This window comes from Dasypus novemcinctus, chromosome 3 (genome assembly GCF_030445035.2).
Source record: "Dasypus novemcinctus isolate mDasNov1 chromosome 3, mDasNov1.1.hap2, whole genome shotgun sequence".
Lineage (NCBI taxonomy): Eukaryota > Metazoa > Chordata > Mammalia > Cingulata > Dasypodidae > Dasypus > Dasypus novemcinctus.
Window position 1 is genome coordinate 27,819,984 of NC_080675.1, and position 21,676 is coordinate 27,841,659.

Here is a 21,676-nt window from a genome sequence, read left to right on the forward strand (position 1 = left end):
AATAGACACATCTCCAAAGAAGAAATACAAATGGCTAAAAAAGCACAGGAAAAGGTTTTCAGTATCACTAGCTATTATTAGGGATTTGCAAATGAAAACCACAATGAGATATCATCTTATACCTATTGGATGGGTGGCTATTAAAAAAACAACTACAAGCATTGGAGAGAATGTGGAGGAAAGGGAACCCTTGTCCACTGCTGGTGGGAATGTAGAGTGGTGCAGCCATTGTGGAGGACAGTTTGGTATTTCCTCAGGAAGCTAACTGTAGAACTGCCATATGATCCAGCAATTCTATTTCTGGGTATATACCCAGAAAAATTGAAAGCAGGGATGAGAACAGATATATGCACACCAATGTTCATAGTGGCATCGTTCACTACTGCCAAAAGTTGGAAGCAAACCCAGTGTTCATCAACAGGGGAATGGATAAGCAAATTGTGGTATATACATACAATGGACTATTACCCAGCCATAGGAAGGAATGCAGTATTAACACAGGGGACAACATGGATGAATCTTGAATGAAGTAAGCCAGTCACTGAAGGACAAATATTACATGACCTCACTGATACGACTTAGGCAAATTGAACATTCTCACAGAACGAGAGTCTTGAAGTTAGATTATCAGGAGACAGAAAGGAGACAGAGGGTGGTGAGCTGATGTTCAATATAGGCAAACTCTATGATAAGATGGAAGGGGGTGGTTGGACAGTGGGTAGAGGTGATAGTGGTTCAGTGATGTGATTGACTTCGATGGTGCTGGAGTGTGAGGTGGAGTAGAATGGGGGTGTGGATTGGACTGTCCATGGAACTGGGTGGGGGTGGGGTGGGAGAGGAGGGCTGGAGGAAGGAACAGGTGAATTCTGGAGATTTGTAGGCCTGTGGTTAAAACTACAATGGTGGGAATATTCTTTTGTCAGATACGGCAGATGATGGTTACTTGTGCAGGGCATCGGGTTTGGGGGGATATGAGGGATAGAGTGCACCTGGGGCATGCTTCTGTGGAATATGAAAGTGTTCATCTTGTCATAGTGTGTTATTTCAGTGGATGGAGACCCATACAGTAAACAAGAAAATATTAAACTCCCACCCTGGGGAGTCCCGCTCTGTTCTCAATTCTAGTGGCAAGAATCTCTCCAGAACATAGGCAGTGCCTGATAAAAGAAAACAGACTAATATGTCAAGCCCTCAATATTATTGCATGTAACTATGAGCCTTATTCTTCAAAAATTGAAACTTAGTTTTTATGATAGGTTCCGGGGGAAGAGGGAGGTAAGAATATAATAGAGGGACCATAAGACATTTTTAGGGCATTGGAATTGCTCTGCATGATCTTACAATAAACCTATAAAATTGTGTAGTACACAGTGTAAACCATAATGTAAACTATAGACCATGGTTAGTAGCAATGCTTCAATGTGTTCATCAATTGTAACAAATGTACCACACTAAAGAAAGATATTGTTTATAGGGGAAAATGTGAGAGGCAGAGCAACTGGGGTAAATGGGAATCCCCTATATTTTTGATGTAACATTTACATAATCTAAAGTTTCTTTAAAAATGAAACAAAAAATTTTTTTTTAATTAAAGGGGAAAGAAGTTCGAGAGTGCTTGTGTAGTTCTTACATTTGAATCTTTGGACCTGATGACTATCTTAGAAATTCTGAAGTTTCAGCCTGGGAGTCTTTGTTATTCATCTTCTAGAAAAATTTAAAACTTCATTTACTCAGTATTAAAGCAATAATTGTTTTTATAAAAGAAAAAAAGTGTTCCTCTATTACTAGAGGTAATATGGAGACCCATGGGAAAATACAGCTAATGTAGCATATAGTCTATAGTTAACAGTAATACTGTAGTTATTGTAATATTTTTGTACTAATGGCAAAGAATGTACTATATTAATGCTAAAAGTCAATAATGCAGGGAATAAGAGCATATGGGATTTTTCCTTTTGAAGTAATGAGAACATTCTGAAATGGACTGAGCTGATAACAACCCAATTCTGTGATGAAACTGTGAGCCACCGAGTGTGCACTTTGGATGGATTATACAAGGCAGAGGACTTTATAACCTGAATGATGGACTGTGGTTAACAGTACAAATATGGAAACGTTCTCTCATAAACTATAATAAATATATAATACTAATACATGGTTTTTATAATAGGATGTTATTTTGGGGAAAATATACCAAATGTAAGCTGTGGCCTATAGATAGCTGTTATATTATGATGATGTTCTTTCATCATTTTTATCGAATGTGTCACAACAATGTAAGTTGGTGGTGGTGGGGCAATGTATGGGAATCCTGTATGGTATACATGATTTTTTTTTTGTTAACTTACAACTTCTCAAATAAAAAAAAAAAATGAAAAGATGATGATCTTGGCCCTAGAGGAATTCAGTGTGATGAGGAAGCAGACATAAAAAGCACACATAGAAGTAAGGTATATATCTGAAACTCATATAAAGTGCCATGTGAACACAGAGAATGGGTAATTACCATTCATCTCTAAGAGCTCAGTTTATCTGTCATTGTTATCACATCTGTATGGGTGGGAAAGGAGGTGGGTGTTATTGGATTTATATAATATATGAGGAAAGTCTATTTTCCTTTGACTCTCTGTTCCTAAGTAGTTTTGGATTTACGGAGTGTGAAGGAGATATGTAGGTTGAATTTTTAAAAATTGTGGTAGATTGCATTATATACTCTAGAAAAACATGTACTTAATCCATTCCTGTGGGTGTGAACCCCTTTGTAAATAGGAGCTTTTGAAGATGTTATTTTTACTTAAAGTATGGCTAATAGAATAATAATCTTTGTTTTTTTAAAAGACTTATTTATTTATTTCCCTCCCCTTCCCCTCCCCCACCTCGGTTGTCTGTTCTCTGTGTCTATTTGCTGCGTCTTCTTTGTCTGCTTCTGTTGTTGTCAGTGGCACAGGAATCTGTGTTTCTTTTTGTTGCATCATCTTGTTGTGTCAGTTCTCCATGTGTGAGGTACCATTCCTGGGCAGGTTGTACTTTCTTTCGCGCTGGGCGGCTGTCCTTACAGGGTGCACTCCTTGCACGTGGGGCTCCCCTACATGGGGGACACCCCTGCGTGGCAGGGCATTCCTTGCACGCATCAGCACTGCTCTTGGGCCAGCTCTACATGGGTCGAGGAGGCCCGGGGTTTGAACCGCGGACCTCCCATGTGGTAGATGGATGTCCTAACCACTGGGCCAAGTCTGCCGCCTAATAATAATAAATCTTAATCCTTTTACTGGAGGCCTGATAGAAAGGGCCACAGGGGAAAAGTCCAGCGATTAGAGAAGAATGAAGCTAGAAGTCAGTGGGACTGGGAAGAGAAAGTAGAGGACATTGCTGTATGACGGCAAAGCCAAGGAACTCCAAGGATGACCAGGAGCCAGACCTAGAATGCCACTGTCTGGGGAGGAAAATGTGCCTAGCTGATGCCTCAATTTGGACTTACACTAGCTTCACAACCATGAGCCAATGAATTCTCAGTGGTTAAACCAACCCCATTGTATAGTAACTTTTTCAGCAGAGAGATGTTTTTATATTGACTCAAACTCTTGAGTTTAGAATTGCTGTTACTTTTTTGTTTGTTTATTGATGCAAATCTAAGTGTTTAGTATATTGCCATACTTTGAATTTAAGAAATCCATATCCTATCTTTTTAAATAATAAATTTGAAAAAAGTGGTTATGATGTATCAGCAGTTGATATATTATGATTTATGTGTGTGTGTGGACATTTTGTAAAGCACTTTGAACTGCAGTGTGGTAATTTTCCATATTAAAATCTTTTAAAATTTTCTGTGATCTCCATACTTTACCCCTTTTATTTTAATCTGAAGGCACCTCTTGCAGTTTCTGCCCTGGCATTTCATATTCTATCTTAACTTCCTTGCAGCTAAAGCAGCTCTGTTGGTACAAGTAACGTAAGCTTCCTTTAGAAAGTCAGATAAATGGCTTCCAGACAGATCCAGTTTTTGTTTAAGATTGCTTGATAATTCACCTTATAGTGCCAGTATCATAGATTTAAAGTTCAGGTATAACAGTTATCTTCAGTTACATAAATATTCTTCCTTAAAACTTTAGGTGATGTGTACATGTCTGTACTTTCAATAAGCCATACTTCCAGTAACTCTAAATTAAACTGCGTTAGCTTTAATTTCAGCCTTTAATACTTGATCTCATTTTCTACTACCTCTTATCTCCTCCCATTCTCTACTAATATATTGAAGATGGCCTAGGGCTGAAATATTGTTGTTCTTGGTTTTTTAGGTTGGTTTTCAGTAAAGGAAAAACATTAATTTCATAAATTAATGATCTACTTAATTGTTGAGTATATTTTATTTAATGTAATGTTTCTGTTAAGGTGTGAAGAATTTCTTTCATGTAGTAATATATTGAAAATAGAATGCCATTTATGGAACTCCTAAGACATTGAAGGATTTGCATGAACTTTTACCAAGGGATATATTTGGACATACTCTAATTTTATTGAAGTTGTTGTATTTCCATTGAGATAATGTCTCTATAATCTTCTAAACTTCTTGGAAAATGTGTGTTCTGGGTTGGAAAAGAATATATTGAAACATAAATATATAATTAGAGCAACATTTCATTTTCTTAGAGTTATAAATCAATTGACCAAGCCAATCCACAGTGTTTTTTCCTTTAATCCTGTGATTGTGAATAGTCTTATTTTTTATTTCCTTTAGAAACAAATGTCAGTATACACCTTTCCTATCACAAAATGGAAATATCATAAAATCTTTTCTGTCTTGACAGTAGAACTATATCTGCTTAGTGTGTTATGAGTATACTTTTTAACTAAAATCTACCAAGAGCAAATTTTATGTGTATAAATGGTACATCTCCATTGTAAATTGGTAGTCCCTAAAAATTTAGGATATTCTGCATTTTTCTTGGGCTTTTTAGTTTTGTTATGGTTTATTCTGAATATGCCTTTGCGTATATTTTCATTTACATTGATGAGCTCTTCTATATATAGGTAGATAGTTATTCTTTCTACTTTGAAACTACATTAGTCCCCATATAATCTGCTGATAAATATTTTTGATATTTTGATGTGGATTTCTAATCTCTAATTTTAAGTATACAGCCTTTCTGGCATTTTAACAGAACAAACTCTATTCAGGACAGCAGGAATATCAGGTTACTGTTGTAGGTTCTATGACTTCCATTGACTTACTTAGCATATCTGGGCTTTGGTTTCCTCATTTGCTAAATTAAGTGTTGGGCTTGATCTTTAAGGCTCTTTCTCAAACTTAGCTATGGTCTAGGACATCGCTCCTCTTTGGTCACATAGACTTCTATGTTCCACTTCATTTATTTCCCCTTAAAAAAATCCCTTATATTCTTGAGTTTCAGGCATCTGTGTCCATCCACCCTGAAAGATCGAAGCTGGCCCAATTTCTATATTACTAAACAGTTTCTAAAACACCTTGTCCTACAACTTGTTTTCTAGAATATGGTAGCTGTTAATTTTGTAAGATCATGGGAAACTGCCCCTTTTGAATTTACTAGAAGAACAGAAACTAGCTCTAATAGTGCCTCAATATTATCATTCCCTCTCATTAATCCTTATGTCTCTAAACCTTACACCTGATAGGATGATTGGATTAACTTTGGCCAATTTTTCCTCTTCTCTCTCCCTCTAAAACTAACTTTCCTTGCTTAATTGGTAAGGCTATTTCTGAAACATGAAGTTAGAATAAAGAACTGATTTATTGGCTGTGATCATTAGTGTTCATATTGTTACTCCCAAATCAGAAGAATGGGACAAAATAAAAGAGTTGAAATTTCATGAATATATTTGTTTGCTCTGTGAGAATAGGAGTCTTCTCTATTTTCAGCATACTATCTCTAGTGCCCAAAGAGTTTCTGACCTACTGTAAGTTTTCCATAATTATTTGCTTACTAAATGAACAAATCAAGTTATAATTGCTTAAATGCAGAATAGAAGAACTCACTTAACTCTTAGATTTAGGGTTGTAGAGCACATGAAGAGGATGGTGACTAGTATGGTTCAGTGTCTGAAATGTGAATCATAAAAAATAGTGGTAAAAGAAAGGGATCTTTACCAGGAAATTTAGAAAATTTAGTGGGACTGGAGGAATCTGTTTATTTCCTCTAATCACAGAGTATAGCATTAAGACTAATGAAGAGATTTATAACTGCCAGATACTCTGATCCTTGAAACTTGGGATATTCATATAGAAGTTTGGTGACCATTTGTCAGAAATGTCAGAAAAGGGATTCCTGAAGAGGCAGATAGTTGAACCCACTGATCTCTAGGGTCCCTGCCAAATCCATGATTCTGCAAGGTTTACCTCCAGGGAAACTTGAGCTTGGTGTGCCAGCTGATATTAGGCTCACAAAGGATATGCAGAGGATAAATGAAGTTTCCTGTCTTTGCTAAAGAAATTGAACTTTTACAGCCTTTTCTGACAATATCAGTGTAAGAATATCAAAGGACAGAAATAGTTCTAAGTCACCTAAAAAGGGTTAAGTAGCAGAGATTACAGAAAAGTGAAAGTGGCTAAAAGAGAAAGGAAAATGAAGGATGAGAAAGAAGAAAGGTTAATTAGCACATCACTGTGAATTGACTATGGGCGATGTTCTTAATACATCAGTAACCCCCCATAGGGTATTTTTTTATTAACATCACATCAGCTAGAACACTGCTGCAGTCTGGAGGCCTTATGTGCAGGAGGAAACTTCCTAGCACACCTCAATAGCTTTTGAGGGAAGCAGATTTGGCTCAACTGATAGAGCATCTGCCTACCATATGGAAGGTCCAGGGTTCAAACCCAGGGCCTCCTGACCTGTGTGGTGAGCTGGCCCACACGCAGTGCTGATGCGTGCAAGGGGTGCCATGCCACGCAGGGGTGTCCCCTGTGTAGGGGAGTCCCACGCGCAAGGAGTGTGCCCTGCATGGAGAGCCACCCCACGTGAAAAAGCGCAATCTGCCCAGGAATGGCACTGCATACACAGAGAGCTGACGCAGCAAGATGACACAACAAAAAGAGGCACAGATTCCCGGTGCCGCTGACAAAAATGCAGGCAGATGCAGAAGAACACACAGTGAATGGACACAGAGAGTGGACAGCGGGGGTGGAGGGGGGGACGAAATAAATGAAAAATCTTAAAGCTTTTGAAGGCATCGATCTGAACAGTAATTGATCACATGATCTTTATAGTGTTGAATTTGAGTTTGAATCATTCATTCACAAAAATGTTGGCGTTTAAAGATGAATGTAGGGAAGCAGACTTGGCCCAGTGGTTAGGGTGACCATCTACGACATGGGAGGTCCGCAGTTCAAACCCCGGGCCTCCTTGACCCATGTGGAGTTGGCCCATGCACAGTGCTGCCATGCAGGGGTGTCCCTGTGTAGGGGAGCCCCTACGTGCAAGGAGTGCGCCCCATAAGGAGAGCCGCCCAGTGCGAAAGAAAGTGCAGCCTGCCCAGAAATGGTGCCGCACACATGGAGAGCTGACACAACAAGATGATGCAACAAAAAGAAATACAGATTCCTGTGCCCCTGACAACAGGAGAAGCAAACAAAGAAGACGCAGCAAATAGACATAGAGAACAGACAACCGGGGCTAGGGGTGGGGTGGGGCGGAGAGAAATAAATAAATAATCTTAAAAAAAAAGAGAGATGAATGTAAACCTGTTTTGTGGACTCCTGAAATTAGCAGTTTAGTGAGGAAGACAAGTAGACACACACTTATTATATTAAAGCTCAATTTAAAAAATTAGTATAAATAATGTACAGCTTTGGGAACTCAGGAAAAGAAAGAAGACTGGGTTTTGAAGGATAGAATTTAAAAGATAAGTAGTATAGAAGATAGGTTCATAGGGACAAAGGGGAGACAACTATCCTGGCAATAAGACTGTTCTCTAAAAAGTGAAATATACAATCACCAAATACTGTTAGAGCCTCAGGTCATTAATGTTTCAGAAAGCCTCCTAGATGAGAGCCAGACTTGGTAATGGTATCAATATATCTAAAGAAAGACTATTAAAAAACAGAGAGGAATCTGGATAGAAACTGAATGTGAACAGAGGAGAAAAGAAAGGGAGATAAACTTTGGCAATCTCTATCCATACACTGCTCAGGAGAACGGACTGCTCCTGTTATTGGGGGTTAGTAAATCCCTGTTGTGCAGATGGACATGCAGGCTGCCCTTTGCCTGATACCATTTAAACATTATTTCATAAAATGAGCTGCCCTTGCTCCAATTTCCTGTCTGTTAAGGAACATTCTGATTATAATTTGCCTTTCCACCTAGATTGGCCAACAGGGAGAAAATATGCTGCGTACGCTGACACAAGCATTCTGATCCATATGGCAGTTATGGTTCCCATTGTAAACTAAAATAGGTAATTGAATGAAATTCTGTTTTGTACATTAGTCTCTTATGAGCTTAATGTCACTGCTAAAAGAGAGCTCTACTCTGAGTATCAAAAAGAAAAGAAAGTACAGTTACAAAGTTTACAAAGCTGAGATCCAGACTCACATGATGGACTAAGGTGAACTCATCAAGATTAATGCCATCCCTTGGCCACCAGCCTGAAGAAGTAAAACTTCAGGCAGAGTTCAAATCACTTGTAGTTGAGGGAGGCATAAGTAGGTATGTTTGAGAACCTAAAAGTAGTCAGATATGAGAGAGAGAAAGGAGGGAGATGAGGCTGGAGAAAGGAGTAGAAGGCAGACTGAAAAAACTTTGGCTTTTTGAGAAGAAGGTACTTTGTTTTTCCAAATTTAGTTGAATTGAAACAACATATGTGCATTTCTTTTGGTAAAACACCTTTCATACTTAATTGACAGTGAATGGATGTCCTTGTTTATTAGATTAAAGACCACTAAGCTACTATATAATGATTGAATGCATAATAGCCAACCATCATGGCTTTGGTTCACTGTTTGGACATATTGTTCTAGTGATCCTGTTATTTTTCTTTAAGGCCTATGCAATAACTTGAATTTCTTTAGTAATGACCTGGTATATCATAATGATAGAGACTTGTTTTGCCAAAGACGGCTCCAAGTTCATGTGATCTCAGAACAGTAGCCAGTATGTGAGTGATGTTGCCACATCATTGTACACTGGTGCTACCTGAGCAGGATGTTATATGCTCTCAAAATCAATACCTGGCATTTCTTTAAGCATGCCAGCCACATCTCCACATACATCTTATTATCTATTTTTTATATATTTTTCTAAATGGTGTATATATTCAGAATATAGAAGAGAACTTTTATTTGGTCACTAAGAGAGATGGTGAAAATATCACATTAAAAAAAAACCATGTTGATCCCATTTTTCATGTACCAGCTGGCTCCTGGAAAGTTCAGGATGATCCTTCTTTCTCCACAACTAAATGTTAGCGATGATGATCATTCAACTAAACTAGTACATTAAAAAAAATTCTTTGATGAAACATCACCAAGTTGTGAACATTTTTTTAAATATATCAACCTTTATCTTGGATCATTTTACCTCATAAAGAAGAACTTGAGGGATATTTAAATACTGTTAATGAGAATAGACTCAGAAGCCCCAAAAGAATTTATAGAAATAATTTCTGATAGAAGCCAAAACAAAACAAAAATCTTCACAGTATTAAGCTTATTTTCCTCTTTGTTAAATACATCATTACAACAAAACGCTAACAGTCTGCCTAAACATGTTTTTAATTATAAACTTCTCAGACTGTCAATGAGTGAGGCATTTGAAGCTGGACATTTGTCTGAAGACTTTGTCTCAATCAAGTCATGCTGAGACTACAAAACTAGCTTTATACAGTAATGATTAATTTGTAATGATAAAATGTAGTTCATATTTTTCTGTAGCACAGGGCCCAAGTATTCTTTATAAAGAAAATAGAAAGTAGCAGCAAAAACTATTCCTGGGCTTATTGTTTTTTTTAGGAGTATTAGAAAAATATTCTATTTTTATTCAGTACTACATCATTACTTATGAGAACCAACTGTGGAAAAGACAGATTTTCACAATTTAAGGTGGAATGGGCAATTCAATAAATGCCATTGGATCTGGTTATTATTAACTGTACTTGAATGTCAGTGTTATGATCATTTAAGTTGTCAGAAACCAAGTGATAAGTCAAAGTACTCAACACAAGATTATTATTTGTTCATAGCTAACATGATTTGATACTAATAACATTTTTTGCACCCTACCATTCATTATTTTGTAACTGTGTCAGAAACTGACTGTATTTGGTTTTATTCTAATATGAATATATGTCATCATTTGAAAAACTCAGTTTGTTATTAGAACTTGATTAAAATATCAGGAGACTTGTATAGATGCCAAATATTCTTTGGTATCGATCAATGTAACATACTGATGATTTGTGAGAAGGTTAGAAAGTTTTTATTGTATATTTTATTTACGAAATATTATGCACTACTGGTATCACCATACAAAAGGAAAATAAAGTCTATTGAAAAAATTGAAAGAAATCCAAAACACATAGATGAATGTTGATCAGGAACCTGATAGCTCTTTTTGAGAAAACTTCACTCCCAACTTCCCTGGGTTAGGGAAGGTCTCCTATATTATGCAGTAATAAAATAAACAATGGGTCTTTGCAGCTGTTAGTTGCTTTTTCAACTTTAGGCTCTGTCTTCAGACCAGAGGGCTTGAGTCCATTGTGCTCTTTGCTTACGTGCAGACTATATACAGTGCCTGGGGCAGAAGGAGGAGAGGTGGTATGATTTGCCCTGTTAAGCCTCCCAAGCAGGAGCAATAGTAATAAAATGCACTTTCACACTAAAGGTTTTTTTATTAGTTATCCTGTTAAAGCTAGACCCTCCCCCAAGTAGATTGCAGACTCAGTCCTTGTGATCCTAAAGCCATTCCCCTACCAACACACAGTAGTAAAGATGGCCTCATGTTGGGTTCCTGTCTGTAGTGCACGGCAGCAGCCCATGTGCCTGTACCTGTTGTTGTGCTTGCAAGCATTTGTTTCTGTCTTTATGACTGTCATGAGGACTAGGGTTCTTCAGAGAAAGGCAGCTGGTGACACAATGGATTCACCTCTACCTCCCCTCAGGCAGTTGCGTGGAATTGTGAGCTATGAGTGATTAGTGCCTTTCTGGTATAGCAGGGTTGATCCCTCACTTGCTTGATACTTGTACTGCATTCAAGAGAACTTAGATTCTGATAGGGAAGAGACTGCCTGTACTCAGGGCAAACTTGGAAGTATTAAAAAAAGTCTGTCATATATAAAGTAATCCTATGTCTTGAAAATAAAAAGACAACCCATTTAAAAATTGGGCAAGAGATTTAAACAGATACTTCTCCAAAGAAGAATACAAATGGTTAAAAAGCACATGAAAAGATGCTCAATATCACTAGCTATTTGGGAAATGCAAACCAAAACTACAATGAGATACCATCTTATACCCATTAGACTGGTAGCCATTAATAAAAGAGAGGACTACAAGTGTTGGAGAGAATGTGGAGGAATGGGAACCCTCATCTACTGCTGGTGGGAATGTAGAATGATCCAGCCATTGTGGAGGACAGTTTGATGGTTCCTCAAAAAACTAGCTATAGATTTGCCATATGATGGCAATTCCATATAATGGAATTGCTGGGTATATACCCAGAAAAACTGAAAACAAGAACATGAACCGATATATGCACACCAGGGTTCATAGTGGCATTATTCACCAAAAGTTGGAATCAACCCAAATGCCCATCAACAGATGAATGGATAAACAAAATGTGGTATATACATACAATGAAATACTATTCAGCTGTAAGAAGGAATATAGTACTAACACATGGGATAACAAGGATGAATCTTGAAGACCTTATTTTGAGGAAAGCAAGCCAGGCATTGAAGGACAAATACTACATGACCTCTCTGATGTGAATGAAACAAATCGAGCTGTCTCAGAGAGCTGTCTGGAAGACAGGCTTACAGGAAATAGGGGGCGAGAGGAAGGTTGTGAGCCAATGCCCACAGTGGCGAAATCTGTGATAAGGTGGAGGTAAGTAGTTGTGCAGTGAAGGGATGTGACGGGGGTATAGGGATACTGTTGGGTTGGGTTGTGCAGGCTTGATTGGGGCTAGGGTTGGGAGGATGGGTTGATGATCCATGGAATTGGAGGAGTGTTGGGGTAGGGGAGGTGAACACGGGGGATTGGCAGGTACATGGTTGAAACTATAATGTTGAGAAAACTCTTTCGACAATATGTAATAAGGAAGGGTTACTGGTTCAGGGTGTTGGAGGGGGCATTTGACACAGGGTGCACATGGGCAGGCTTCTAGGGAGTGTGTGAATGCTCCTCTTGTCATAGTGTGTTAAATCAGTGGATGGAGACCCATACAATGGATGGGAAGGTATTGTACCCCCATCCTGGAGAGGCCCAGTATTCTCAAACAGAAGGGAGGGTGTCTTTCGAGAGCATGGGTGGCTCCTCATGGGGGAGGACAGACTCGCTTGTCAAGCCTCAACATTATTGCAAGTATCTATGAATCTTGTCCTTCAAGCAGTGAAGCTAGGTTGTCACTGTGGTCCCTGAGGGGGGAGAGAGAGAGGAATAGAATAGATGCAAGAGGAGATAATTGGGGGGCAATGGAAGTGCAGTGATGGATACAGGCCATGTTCAGTTTCACCAGAAATTTATAAAAGTGCATGGTCTAAAATGTAAACCTTAATGTAAACTACTGACCATATAGTAGTTATGTTTCAGTATTTGTACCATCACTTGTAGCAAATGTAACATCCATGTGTAAAAAGATCATTTATGGGAAAGAGGGAAAAGGGGGAGGATGTTGGGTATATGGGAATCCCCTATTTTCTTTATGTGACCTTACTATGACTTAAAACTTCTTTGAAGATATAATGGAAAAAAAAAAAAGATGTAAGACACTGAGGAAGAATTGGAAGAGATTGCCTTGCCACTGTACATACAGGACAACACCTATTATAGTGATGAAAGGCAAAACATCAAAAAAAAATTTTAATGGTATGTTTCTCTTTTTTAATACTGCAATTTTAAAAATTTTATTCAAAATTGTTATGTATTTTATTACTAATCTTTAAACCTATCATTACTATTTCATTTTCCTTTTAATTGAATTGGGCAATATATTAGGCTTCATTTTTTAAGAAGTTCTATATTACAGAGGGGTTCAACTATAGCAGGGGAAGAGCATTGGTGTGGGGTGTTATTGATGGGGAATGCGTGGGTGGGAGAGTGTTCGCTAGGACATGCATATTGGGTATATAGATATGTTTGGATGTTCATTGGATATTGACATAGGGAGTAGAGTTTCACACAACAACTGAGGGAGTGCTGAGTTCCCATCCTGGGGAGCTCTGTCACATTTTCCAACGGAACAGTAACAATACCCAAGTGCAAAGGCAAAAACCAGGGAAGAAGGATAGTCCAATGATGAGTACTTGATACTGATGGCTATGCATATGAGCCTGTGTACTTGAAATTTCAACTTGGTCTACACCTGCAAGGTGCCTAAAAGTTACCTCCTGAAAGCCTCCATGTTGCTCAAATGTGACCACTCTCTAAGCCAAACTCAGCATATAAATGCATTACCTTTCCCCCATTGTGGGACATGACTCCTGGGGATGAGCCTACCTGGCACTGAGGAATTACTACCAAACTCTGGCTGGTGATGCAACTAGAAAAAGGCCTTGAATAAAGGGGGGAAATGGTAAAGACAAATGAGTTTATATGGCTAAGAGACTTCAAAATGAGTTGGGAGGATATCAGAGGGGTCGCACTTACACACATCTCAGCAAGATCTCAGAGATAGCCAAAGTAAATACAACCACAGGTACTGGAGCTCTCGAGGGCTATGGAGACACCCAGGTCCTATGGTCATGGCATATGGCTCTGGAGTTCACTGCCTTGCCAGTGGACCCTACTTTGGAATTTGTGCTCCTGCGTGTGATAGAGTTTGACACAGTTGTAACTTCTACACATGCCTCTTCTGTCACTTTTACTGAACCTGTGGTCGGCACCAGGGTTGATGTATGCCCAGCAGGCTTGAATCTCTGGACTGCCCATGTGCCAGCTGGGCCCTGAGCCTCAGCAGAATTGCAACACTTACTCTCCAGTTTGTTGGACTTACCCAGGTCAGCTAACAGGGTGGTGAAGATGGTCAACCACCTCACCAAGGAACCAAGAGAGTCTACAACTGCAAGCAGGAGAATCCCATCCATCAGCCGTGTTGAATCTAAACCCCCTCTCAATTTAGAGGTGCAGTGGGCATCACCATCCCAGGGTCCTCAGGATAGAGAAATAAAATATGGATTAATGTGAACTTACTGGAATTTTTGTGACCCTAGCAATGCAAGAAATTACATCATTTTTGTGGAGACAGTGGCCATGTGAGTTGCTGGAGGCAAGGTAAGGGAAAATAAGGTGTGATATGGGGGCATTTTCAGGAGTTGTCCTGAATGATATTGCAGGGACAGGTGCAGGACGTATATACCCTGCTATAATCCACTGAATGGACTGGGAGAGAGTGTAAATGACAATGTAAAGTATAATCCATGCTGTGTAGCAGTGATCCAAAATGTATTCATCAATTGCAATGAATGTACCACACTAATGAAATAAGTTGATGTGGGAAAAGTGGAGGTTGTGAGGAGTGGGGCATATGGGAACCTCCTGTATTTTTTAATGTAACATTTTGTTTCATCTATATATCTTTTAAAAATAAAAAGTATATAAAAAAAACAAACAAAACAGGTTGTCCCCTACATCTTTCCTATTTACAATATGTTTTCCAACTGCAGATAGCAGGCTGCTCTCAGCTTGCACAGCACCTTTAGGGCAAGGGAGAATATATGGATAGGGAATGGGGTGGAGAAGAACCGATGTGAATGTTGTTACCAAGGTGCTTTAGGTTCTGAAGGAATAGAAGACAGCACTGGAGCAGTCTGGATGGATCTGATTTGTATGGAGCTCCTTGTAGATAAATTACTGATCCCCCAACTGTTCTCCACAGTATGCAATGCTTGAATTAACATATAATCAACTTCACTGTGTCTAAAGCCTTAGAAGTTCGCAGATGCTCCCCTTTCCCAATACCATTTCTTACCTTTTTATCCTACCTGATCTAACCAAAGCATTAATAATTCTGAGCATAATCTCTATTTTGTTGTTCTTTTTTGTAACTGTTTTAAATAAATAAATTTGTACTGTAAAAAAAATGTAATGTTGAAGAATTATTTTGCCAAAGGAGACCCCAAGTTCTTGTGATCTCTTAAAGGTTCCCTAGAAACCCTTTTCATTAAGTATGTTTGCTTCCTTGGAAAGTACCACCATCTTGGTTTTATCAAAATGTCAAGGCTCAAAAGCATTTATATTGTATTTCTGAATTGAAAACTTATACTTGTTTTTTTTTTTTACTCTGTTTTGATGAGAAAACGCTTTTTATTTGGCAGTTTGCATTCTCTAGGATTGTACTAATATTTACTGAAAGCTCACACTCAATTTTGTTGCACCAGGTTTTACTCTCGATCCATTAATGGCATTATATTTCTAAAATGATTAAAGATTATTTTTAGGTTCTTTTTTGCTTTTTGCCTTTGGTAACAGAGTTATAATAATTATCTTTGCTAAGTTTCCCACTTGCCATTTTCCATCTGTCCTAATTCTGAACTCCCTATAGCTTAACCTCAGATAATGAGTGTTAAAATGTGTTTTATTTTAGTAAAGCAAAGGGACCAAGGGTGTCTGATCTACTTTCTAATTCACTTGTTTGAGTTTGTTGTATAGAAATGACAGTATTTCTGGCATCCACTTAATAATCAATATCTCTTTTTATTTCTTATCAATTCCTTAGGAAAAACATATATGCAACGATGAAGAACAGTTAAGGAGGATGGAAGAGGCCAGATTGCAGCTCAAGGATCAACTTCTCTGTCTGGAGACTGAGCAGGAATCCATTCTTGGTGTGATAGGAAAGGAAATAGATACAGCGTGTAAAGCCTTCTCCAGTGACTCAATGGAGAAATTGAAAGTAATTATGAATTCTCATTGTGCCTTAGATTTTCAGTTAATTTCCTAATATATGATTATAATGGGATTTTAATGCCTGGTGGCATGGTAGTCACATTTTAATTCTTAAACTTTGGGGATCTCACTTTGAATTCTAACCACTAGTCACTCTGCTATCTGCCTTCCCTATTTAAATAAATTATGTTTGTTTATCTTAGTTTTTCTACCCTTAAGTGGAGTATTACTACTCAAGTTATGATCCTAGTTAAATGGTTAAAAAAAATAGATGTGATCATAGATGTTCTGAATTCCTTGAAGGAAAGCATCACTATCAGTTCTAGTGCTGGTACTACTACAGAATGCATTGTATTGCTTTGCTATGTTATGCTATATTCATAGCTTATAATAGGTCGGTCATCATTTACCCCTCTATTTCCTTTATTGGATGACATGGCAACATTCAAATTACAGTATCATGCACAAGTGTTTTTTATTTTTAAGTGTCTCTTCTTTTTTATGTCATTCATTTGTCATTTTCCTCCTCTATAATGATCTTCCCCTCTCATACTACTATTTCCACATCTTTTTTCTGGTTCTTCCTCTCCATCTTTTTTTAACCTCTCTAAAGTGTTATTAAAAAGAACATAAAACTATAATTCTTTCTTTCCACGTGAAGGTATCTTAAGATTTGAGTTTTTTAAAAATATTTCAACTGATAGAATATTATAAAATTGATTGAATTTCTACAGTATTTATTTTTATAATTTTTTTTTAGGTTCAAATGTTAGTTTGACAGCTATAAGCATTATCTGAGAAGTAATTGATTTAGGGGAAAAGCTGACCTTCAGGGTGGCAGATTGTGTTATAATGTTGGCATATTTTTCCTGTATAATGTTGCTGTTTGTATTTAAGACAAGTCTTATTTATATATGTATACTCTGAAGATGTGTGACCTTGAAAACCCTAGTTGCAACTAAGAAAAGCACATATTATCATGTTCGATAGGTTGGTTTGTTTTCAGTAAAGTAAGAATGTAAGAATGGAAACATTTGGATCATGCTATAAGATATGTAAACCTTGCTATAGATAATTACAGGGTAAAACAGTATATAGTCAGCAAATGGCTTAAATATTTTATTTCTTTATGAGGGGCAAATTAACCGTTCAACATCTTCTAAAAAGCATCCTGTTCTCAGGAATAGAGTGATTGTGATAATGGATCTTTACACCTCTTCCCCTAGAAAGAGACTAATTCAATCCTAGTCAAGGGTAGAAAGTAAATCTGAAAGAATGGAAATTCTGTTTCAGTTTTTCTTTTTTAAAGAACCTCCAGTTTTTTTGTTATGGACTGCTCCTTTTCCATTAGTAACTTCTATTGTTTGGTTTCTGTAAGCTTTAAAAAATTATATACCCCAAGGTCACTGACTCTCCCTTCAAAGGAATCACCTAGGGTTTGTTAATGATATAATTGTTTCTTTGCTTTGTAGTTCAGGGTACTATGGGAGAGCCATGGAAGAATCATGTTGTATGCTTTCAAAAAGGGAATAATTCCAGAGTTTGTCATTTGTTCATTTTTGAAATATTGATGATGAAAATTCCTGTCATTTTATATATAGAGTGACCATGTTGTGGAATAGATTAGATGAATACATATTTAACAAAAAAGTCTGGAGATTGTTGATCTTCTTTCTAATTTTTTTTTCTTTTCCAACCACCATATTAATACTTATTCCTCTTGGGTGAATTCATACAGTGTTTGCAAACCTCAGGACTAACAGCCAGTAAACCACCACTGTTATAAAACAATTAAGAAAGTGTCTGAATTAAACATTTGTAATTGTCATAGGCCAATATTTTATAAGTGCTCAAATTAATAGATTAGCTCTGTTTCATGTTTTATTTTAGTCTTTGTCTTCCTATAACATTTGGTGTGAATATTCATTTAACACTCAGTTGTAGAGTGTTAAAGAAGGAGTGACTTGGAAAAATACAGATCTAGATTCAAATTGCAGCTCTCAAAATTGCTAACATATGACCTTGGACAAATTATGTGATCTCTATTCTCTCTAAGAATTCACTTCTTCATTTGGAAGTTGGTCTAGTGTGAAGACAAATTGAAATAATATATAGAAGGTATATGATAGAAAGTGAAATATCGTGCACTTAGTATGTATTCAATTAATGTTAGTTGTCATTATTATGTAGTGCCTTTTGTGGTTATATATTAAAATATATTGTGGCTTATGTCTTCCTCTTTTTTATGACAAATGATTGGAACAGTATACTAGTGCTTAGAGCCTATTTACTGATTTTGACATCTTGATATGCAGCCAGTAATACTAATGGTATATTGTATTTGAGAAATTTGAGAAATTAAGCCATATCACTCTCATAAGTGGTCAAAGTTTAAACACTAAACTATATACAAATCTGTAAAGCATATCACAAAATATCAAACATTTCTTGTTCTACTTAAATCATTTTAGATGCCAATTTTGAGGAATATAATTTAGGTCATTTAAGATTTAATTGAAAGATATGACAAAGTTGGCTATAAAGAATAATAAAGCCATATTACGATCAAGGACAGATGAATGTTTTATAAACATTTAACACAATGGAGAGTTAGAAGAGCAGAAAACACTATGAAATAGGGTGATTAGGTAAATTTTCACTGAAAAGGCAAGGTTTGAGAGTTGGGTGGGATTTAGATAGAGGAAAACATGGGTGATATACTTGTATACAGCATGTGGAAGGCACTTGGTATGTATTTATATGTCTAAGTGAATTACCTAATGTATCCTCTTAGGGGAGTAATGTGTATACACATCAGGAGATATGGAAATACCTGCCAGTAAGAGTAGTTTCTCTTGCTGGAGCATAAGGGTAGAATACTTTTAAACAGAAAATTTCTAGAAGGAATCCTGCAAAAATATCATATGCAGCACAGATTCAAAGAAAAGAGGAGTTGAGAAAAATTTGTATTTATAAAATCATTGATTACTGTATTCATTTTTAACTGCTAAAACAAATATAATACAACGGGTTGGCTTAAAAAGTATGAATTTATTGCTAATGATTTAAGCCTAGGAGAAGTAAAAAAATTAAGGCTTCAGCAAGGCAATCCTTTCTCCCTAAAAACTGGTGTTCTGGGGCTGGCTACGGGTGATTCTTGCTCCTTGGCTTTTCTGTCACATGGCAATGACTTCCCTTTTTTTAATCCTGGTTGCGTTGACTTCCAACTTCTGGCTGCTCACCATGGTTTCCTCTTTCCATGTCCAATTTCCTTTGCTTATAAGGACTTTAGCCATATTAGATTAATGCCCACCCTCATTCAGTTTAGGTGCACCTTAACTGATCTCTTCAAAGCTCCTATTTACAAATGAGTTCACATCACAGGACCAAGGGTTGGGACTGGAACGTGCCTTTTGCAGGGAACATGATTTAGTTCCCAACAGTTACCTTTGTATATGTTTTTGCCTCAGTCATACAGCAAAACCAGATGACAAATAGTTTTACAAATGAGCTAGTATGAAGGAAATCAGCGTAGCTGGTATAGGCAACCTACTTTTGTAGGATTTTTTTTTTTTTTTTTTTTTACAATCTTGAGATATAAATCAATGCTTGCATGAGGGTATGTTGTTTAGTTTCTGTTAGTTCTAGAAAACCATTGCTGAGACAAATGGCCTTCATAGTATAAAATTAAAGAAGAATAAATGGGATGAAGTTAAGTTTCCCTGTAATCAAATCTAACCAGCTGTGAAATACAGTATGTGGAACAAGACTGAGGAAAGAAACAAACAAAAATGAAGTAAACTTGCTTTAAATGAGGCTTCTTCTCATGAAGAAATCCATGGAATCAGTCTCCAAAGAGGCCCAGAGTAATAGCACTTGAGAATTGACTTTTCTGTGTCTCTCTATTTGGGTTCAATATTTACAGTCCATAAACAAATACATTTATACATAATTACATAAATGGTAGTTTGGATTTGGTAGAATACTTGGTATAAACTTTCTTCTTTTTAAACACTTATGTTTAGGAACAAAAGTCTTGGATGCTAATGGTAAAGAATTTAATTTCTCTAAGTTCATTTCAGAGAAAAATCTATTTCTAATAGACTATTTCTTTTCTTTTTTTGTAGTGTTTTTCATCTGTCCCTGATATATATAATGACCCACATCGCTGGTTAGCAGAAAGCAAGGTAATTATGTTTTGAATCCTAAGTTTATTGTAATATTTATGACCTTCAAGGCATCCTATTTGGTTTAGCCGTTTATTTTGTCATATAACCAAATATAGGAAACTGTAATATTTCATCTTAGGAGAAGGTATCATTGCTGTTCATTTATGATGCTTCCATGTTCCTTATTTTAACATTTAGAAATTAGCTTAAATATATTGACATGGAGTGAGAGAGTAAAGAAAGCCAAAACTATTGAAATAATAAAAACCAGATTATCAGAGACATGAATTCTTCTGCCTTATACTAGGGATAGGTAACTTCCTTGGAAGTGTGCAAGGTCAGGGCAGCTGGAACTAACCTGTATCTTATGTGTATACACTTATTCTATCCATCCTGGTTCCTGAAGGTAAGAGACAGACAGTATGTATAATGGTTAAGAAAATTAATTGAGTCAGATGTGACAACTGCCGACTGTATTTGGCTCAAGCAAATTCCTTCACCTCTCTGGTTGTCTTGTTTCCTCATTTACAAAATGGGACAGGTAAACTTTATCTTCTGAAGATAGCTTTCTTTCTTCATGGCTGTTTGGCATTATGATTTAAGTTTAATGAAAGATAAGCAAAAATAAATGAAACAGCTTGCTAATTTTAGCAAAATGATTCTTCTATGCTGTGGAAGGTTATCAGCTAACTTCATATCAGATCAACTCAGAAATTCATTAATTGGTATGTATGGAAATTTATGATCAGATAAGAGGTGAGAGTTTATTTCACATGAACACATTTAAAGCCCTTGCATTCTTTTTAAGACTAGTTTTTCTTAACTTTAAAATATTAATTTTGAAAAAGCTTCCATCCATTTAAGTTCCATAATACTATAAACCAGACCAGTTAGAGGCCAAGTTAGAATATTACTGCAAGCAAGGATCTTTAAGAATTTTTCCCAGTATATTTTAAACTAGAGAAAAGTGAGATTTAGAGAAGAGAAATGACTGGTTTAGTGTGATATAAAGAGTGGAAAAACAGAACACATGCCACATCTGACTCATAATTAATATTTTTACCATTATCCATTATTGTTTCTATTGATTCTGCTGAAATTTATTGTGTACTTTGTGTCAGACACAGGGTAAAGAAAGTTAACAAGCCATGGACTTTGCTCTCATGTTGCTTAATGTGTAATAGGGAAAGTGGAAATGTAAACAAATAGAAATCCTTAAAGTGTGTTATGCTGAAATAGAAATATGTAAATATTGCCAAAGAAACACTGGAGAAGGAAGAATGAATGCTACTGTTTGTGCTGGGAGGATGGGAAAGTCTGATGCTGCCAGCATATCACAGAATGCTTCTGGGAAAAGCATTATTTAAACAAGGTCTTACCAAAAATGTGTAGAAGTTCTCCATTTGGCTAATTATAGAAAAAGAAATGGCAAGAA

General features: G+C 36.8%; 1 protein-coding gene across 9 annotated transcripts in view; it reads left to right on the forward strand.

Moving 5' to 3' along the window:
- The window catches only part of CEP128 (centrosomal protein 128), a 478,155-nt gene that overhangs the window by 210,038 nt on the left and 246,441 nt on the right, over positions 1-21,676 (forward strand). For all 9 annotated transcript variants that reach the window (XM_058292841.2, XM_058292852.2, XM_058292854.2 and 6 more), the window contains 2 exons: positions 15,903-16,079; positions 20,200-20,259. In XM_058292841.2, the coding sequence (XP_058148824.1) occupies positions 15,903-16,079; positions 20,200-20,259 (237 nt within the window). The remainder of the gene's footprint in view (positions 1-15,902; positions 16,080-20,199; positions 20,260-21,676) is intronic.